Source organism: Malaya genurostris, chromosome 2, assembly GCF_030247185.1.
Source record: "Malaya genurostris strain Urasoe2022 chromosome 2, Malgen_1.1, whole genome shotgun sequence".
NCBI classification, from domain to species: domain Eukaryota; kingdom Metazoa; phylum Arthropoda; class Insecta; order Diptera; family Culicidae; genus Malaya; species Malaya genurostris.
In genome coordinates, this window is record NC_080571.1 from 339,752,143 (window position 1) to 339,758,259 (window position 6,117).

At 37.1% G+C, this 6,117-nt stretch overlaps 1 protein-coding gene across 1 annotated transcript; it reads left to right on the forward strand.

The window, feature by feature from the left end:
* Positions 1-607: 607 nt before the first annotated feature.
* LOC131427980 (uncharacterized) lies at positions 608-1,789 on the forward strand. Its single transcript, XM_058591598.1, has 4 exons — positions 608-869; positions 938-1,184; positions 1,248-1,378; positions 1,440-1,789. Exons 1-4 carry the CDS (start codon positions 797-799, stop codon positions 1,733-1,735), a joined length of 747 nt encoding a protein of 248 aa, XP_058447581.1. The 5' UTR covers positions 608-796; the 3' UTR covers positions 1,736-1,789.
* The last annotated feature ends 4,328 nt before the right edge of the window (positions 1,790-6,117 follow it).

Below are 6,117 nucleotides of genomic sequence, written 5' to 3' on the forward strand. Positions count from 1 at the left end.
AGGCCCCTGAAAACACACGACTACTTTTGAAAACGATTTTTTTTCTGTTCCATATTAGATTCGATAGCACCTAGACCAGCAGAATAAAAAACCGGCCGATTGGCCACGCGCTTTGCGATCGGGCCCTCATCGCGCGGTTCGGTTCATCAGCAGTTCATTGACGCAAATTTACGAACGTTTCTCTCAATGAAAGTGGACTGTTGGCCAAAAATGATTTGTAGAGCGTTCGCGGCAGTCTGCGCCCCCTTGAGTTAGAGTTAGTGTCTGGGCCACGGACAGTGTCCCGGTGACTGGACACTGGCTGGATGTGTTCGCATAAAAATAGAACAAGACTTGCAGTTCAGCAGGGAAACACGATCACGCAATGAATGAGCATGTGATGACAGCCTCGAGCAAATTGAGAGCATCGAGCGTTTGGTCCATTTCTGCAGTTGCAGTTCAGGACCATTAGAGCTGAGTGCGCCAGAACGAGATGGCCTGTGCTGTCCGCGCCCGTTGAAGCGCCACCGTTTAATTAAATCAACGCGAATTTCAATTGGTCGCCCGGTTCGCAGTCGGAATGGAATGTTCTAACGTGATCGTGACTTGTCGGCTAGTCGATCGGACTGTAACGACACGATACTTATCCGGTTCAGGCAGATCTTTTTTGGCAACTGATAATTTTTGCAACATATTAGAGCTGTGACAATGTGGGCTGGAGCGATTGATTGACTCGACTACAGTCTCGATTGACCGTTGGTGTCGTGCGGAGTTCTAGTCCTCCTTTTCTGTGACTTGGCTGTGATTTTTTGGTGAAATGGTCTCTTTCAACGTGTATCTTTTGCTGCTGGCTGGTATTCAGCTGGCCCTGACTGCTCCAAATCGGGATCGTAAGTTTTTCCGTTTTTGGAATCGACGAAAAATCACCGACCTGATCGAAATGATTTGTTGTTTGCAGGACGACGCCAAGACACGGAAGGTTGCTCGAGAAGCTTACCGGATCTGAACGAATGTGTGGAAAACTCCATTCAGTATTTCATAAACTTTATGGCTAGTGGGAAATTAACGCCGAAAGTGGCGATTACGACGTTCGATCCGCTGCTACTACCGAACATGACGATCAGCCATCAGACGCAGAACTTTAACGCCATTTACGTCAACCGGTATTTATTGGGTTTGAAGAATAGTTTTGTTTACAATACGAGGTACTGTTTGCAAATCTAGGTCATTAGACATTTAGGTTTGATCGTTTGTGTTTACCCCGACAGCGTTGATCTGGACAATTTGGAACTTAGTTCAACTTTTATGATGCCCGCACTGGAGCTACTGGGCATGTATTCAGGCGAATCGCTCGATGATCAGGAAGCCACCGAGAACTCAATCCTAACGATTTCCATTCGTAAGTATTCTTTTTTTGCATTCGTTGTCGATCGGGTTGGTGATCAATTCACTAATTCCAGGAAGTTCAACGGTCAAATTCCGCGTGAAAGGTGAACTCTACAAATCGACAGCTCGTATGGAATTCCTCCGGTTGAACGTAACCGACGTCGATCTGGCGATGGGTCCGTACGTGATCAATGATCTGGATCACAGCACACACATTCCCCGGGTGAATCGACATTTCAACAGCATTCCACGACCGGAATTCGTCAAGCTAATCGAGAAGGACCTCCGAATGCAGCTCAGTTCTCGGCTTCAGCACATTGCAAACGAAGTGCTGGCGTTAGCGCCGTATGAAAAGATTTTCCCTGTATGAAAGCACGACCCACGATAATAAAAACGCAAAGATCCTCACACACACATACAAAAACACGCACCCAATCACAGTAGGCATCAATTGCCAATAAAAACAATGTATCACAGGTTCCCTCACATCGCCTACTCGGGTGCCGTCCCGGGCCAGAAATGCAATTCTGTCTCTTTTTCTCTCTCGCTGGTGTCGTCTTCGGAGACGAGTTGATTGGTTCAATCAAAATGGCATTGATGCAGTTCAAAAGCCTTCACGGGCAAAGGCGGACAAAGCTAGTGGAAATGGAAGTGCATCGATGTTAACCGAATGCGCTGTAGATCTTTAATTGACGACCTAAGTTCGGTTATTTTCGTTCCAGAATTACGTTTTTTTTTTGGCTCCAATCTCCAGGAGAAGCAACAGCAACAGCAAAAGTCCAACGACCCCCGATGCGCATGCAGAATGAAAGAATTCAATTCTAGACCCGCAGTCATCCCACCGTCGTCGATGCAGCAGCCCTCGTGGTGGTGGTGGGTGTGGGGGTAGTTTTTTGGGCGCATCGCCCGATATAGGTCGGCTGTTGATCTTGCTGATTGACCCCGGACGGGAAAATATTGCCGAAAAAAAAAACGTCGAGGTGCCAGACGGTTGTGCATAATTAGATTGTTTGGGTGCGATGAATTTTGGACAATCATCTTTGGCTGCAAGCTGTTTCGATTTTATGCTGAAGTATTACAAGTATTTCAATGAAAACGACGAAAAGGTTTTGCGATACTATCGTGTATAAAATACATTACCGGTCTCAAAATTAACGTCTTTACTATCTGTTTTGATTATAAAGGAAATCATTCTTTGCGATGGGTAATATTGGTCACAGGTTGGCAAGGAATTAAATCCAACGATTTGTTTGTTTTAAACCTAAGCTACGAATTCTTATGGGCTCGTTGTTTTTTAACACTCCAAATACCAAGCCTCAAAAATAGTTGGAACGGTAACTTTGAGCTGTCATAGCTCAGGCGTTTTTCAACGAATCTCAATAAATTTTACACCCTCGAATTTTGTGAAGTTCGTAGATTGATTCCAAAACTTTGTAGCAGACGATTGGTAAAGGAAAACCAATGAAAATTTGATTTTTCCCGTTCCAAGTTTTTTTCACGCGCCCAATATGCCCTATCTGCTTTCTAATTTTCTTTCCTTTGGCATAAACGTCGCATAGAAAATATTGAATACTTCAACTTTACCGAGTCATAACTTTGTTGTTAGTCAACCGATCTTCAAAATTTGTTCACCATCGGAAAGGTACTACTTCCACAAATAAAATGCACTGAAAAAAACTGAAAATATGGTTGTCTACCCAAAGTTATAATGAAAACTGTAGATAGATGACCTAAGAAGAGATGAGACTTTTTACAATGATCGTAAATATCTCGAAATTCAAAGCGATGACCTATAGTTTTTTATACATCATTCGATTGCTAGTGATACCAGCTACAATTTTTGCTCAACTACCATTCCTGCACAATCAAACGAAAACATTAAACAATCGATGAATTTATAAATATATATGAATTTTTCATTTTTTTTCACATGTTTGCACATTAAAGCGATGACATGTACATTTTTTTTTATTCAAAATATTGAAATCATTACCAGAAACAATGTATTGATGACCAAAATTATATATCCGTTCAAAGAATCTCAAGAAATTTGGTACAAATACAGAGAATTTCTATTATTGGGAAAATTTTGCCAAAAAAAAAACAATCAAAACTTTGAAATTTTATGACATATATTTTTTTATTATTTTAGTTGAAAATTTATTATGAACAAAATTTACAAAAAAGCTAAAGTTTGGATTTCACTGAAAATCTTAAAAATTTTGGTAAATATACCTAAACTCTAAAAATAATTATATTTCTGTATTGGACAAAAGATCTAACCAATTTTTATGCACAACCCTAACGGAATTGATAACTACTAAAATTAGTTTTATTTTGTTTTAGGTTTTCCGTAAAATCTCAAATAATCGGTAGAAGACCGGAAATTTCAAAATTTCTGATATATATTGCGTTCCAACGTTTCTGCAAATCAAAGTGAAAATATTGGAATCCGTTCTGATGTCATCTGTTTCAAAGAGACGTAGAATTTGTTTCTATTAATAAACTAAATTTTGTGACAACACAAAAATTTTGAATTATTTCAATGGCTTTGTACAATAAGAAATAGAACGTAAAATTATATGAATTTCATATACTAACCCATGGCAAAAGAAACCAACTACAATTCTAGAATAAATTATTGCTTGATTTTTGTTTTACAATCTATTAAGAACAAAAACATATATCTTAAATTTTCCGCTATCCTAAACAACATCGCTATCCTTATAATCGATAGAATAATGAAATTCAAATATCACAAACTTAGAATTATTTCGAAATGTACAGAATTTGAAAATTATTTGAATTAAGTAAACAATTCAGAAAAAGTAGAATTCTGAATTTAGCTCAAAAAATCACACGAAATTAAGTAAAACCTGTTTTTATCCACCTAGTGGTGTAAGGATGCCTTTCTCATATCTCTCTTATTCTCATATAAAAATGTATTCTTCAAACAGTTTTGTTTGATTTTTGAAAAACATGAAAGCTAGTGCATGAACTAGTGTAACCTACAAAATGAAACAGTTCTCAAATCGGTTAGGCCATCTTTCTCAGTAAAGTGAGTTCCACGATTTCAGGTACTTATGAAACTGGAATCGCTCCGAATATTGGCTTTGCAGCAGTCTTTGCGATGAGCACCAACCAACCAATCTATTTGCAGCTTACAGTTGTCTTCGTCTCGAAAAACAACCTCTTCGTTTGAATGCTTTTTACTGAATAAAACCCTGCACCTATGTTATCAGAACTAAATGGCTCAAGTGACATGTCCCCTTAGTTATTTGGAGATTCGTGCCTTGCCGTAGCTTCTCATCAACTTCCTGATGGGAAGGGAAGGATAAAAGGAACATGGAAGAGAATTGGAATTTGGTTGAGGTTGGAAAACAGCACAAAACATAAAGAAATAAATCGTCCTGCATCCCCGAAAGGATGCTGAACGATCTGCTGGTGTCAAAATGCACGGTTGATAAAACCTTGAACCACCGAGAGGCCTTAGAGATTTTACAAAAGCGACACCATTCTGCATTCCCCGAAGAATGCAGAACGATTTCTTCACGAATAGGCACTTGAATTAATTTGACACTTTAGAAGACCTTATTTTCATATATAGCTAATAAATCATGTATTCGAATATTTTTCAATGAAAAAACCCAATGTTTGAACATAATTTAAAAAAATTAAAAAATAATATCTCCGCCGCCTTTTTTTATAAACATGCTCAAAAATATTTTCTGTCAAATACAAGAAACGGATTTTTTTTCGTTTGCCTCAATGTTAGATATAGCAGTTTATAATTAACCTGTTTTGAACTAGTTTTGCTCATAACTTCTGTTCAGAAAACGCTACCTGAATGCGCCAGTCATTAAAAAAATTGGTTTTAGCAAACTCTAAAAGATGTTCAAAGATACCTATACGAAAAGAGAAAAATATAAATGCTAGAGCAAAAAATATGATTTTGTGAGGAACACCCCAAGTTACTCTTCAAAAATAGCTGTAACATTAAAACCGTTGCAGATACTACTATGGTGTCCTCAGCAAAGCTGCTCGATATAAGTTTATCTACAATTTTGCCGAAGAATGCAGTCGTCTATCTCAACACATCCGGAAAATAAGTTTTGGATCACCTTAATAATAAGAGCCACCCTAATACAATGAACATCGACATATGGCTTATCTTCACTTTTATTCATTTTGAAGACATCATAGCTCTAAAGTATAAGGTTAAGCCACAAATGCAATGCAATTTAACTCGGAAATTTTGAAATTTCCGATCTTCTACCGATTTTTTGAGTTTTTACGGTAAACCTAAAACAAAAAAAAACTAATTTTAGTAGTTATCAATTCCGTTTGGGTTGTGCATAAAAATTGGTTAGATCTTTTGTCCAATACAAAAATATAATTATTTTTAGAGTTTAGGTATATTTACCAAAATTTTTAAGATTTTCAGTGAAATCCAAGTTTCAGTTTTTTGTAAATTTTGTTCATAATAAATATCAAACTAAAATAATAACAAAAATATATGTCATAAAATTTCAAAGTTTTGATTTGATTTTGTTTCTCAAAATTTTCCCAATAATAGAAATTCTCTGTATTTGTACCAAATACCTTGAGATTCTTTGAACTGATATATAATTTTGGTCATCAATACATTGTTTCTGGTAATGATTCCAATATTTTGAATCAAAAAAATGTACATGTCATCGCTTTAATGTTTGAGTTATATACAAACATGTGAAAAAAATGAAAAATTCATAT

What these genes read in the sequence shown, in the direction of transcription:
- LOC131427980 (XM_058591598.1), top strand. Translation starts at nt 797, where the DNA reads ATGGTCTCTTTCAACGTGTATCTTTTGCTGCTGGCTGGTATTCAGCTG. An exon ending in GACTGCTCCAAATCGGGATC is followed by an intron (nt 870 to 937) that starts GTAAGTTTTTCC and finishes TGTTGTTTGCAG; the next exon opens with GACGACGCCAAGACACGGAA. An exon ending in AGTTTTGTTTACAATACGAG is followed by an intron (nt 1,185 to 1,247) that starts GTACTGTTTGCA and finishes TTACCCCGACAG; the next exon opens with CGTTGATCTGGACAATTTGG.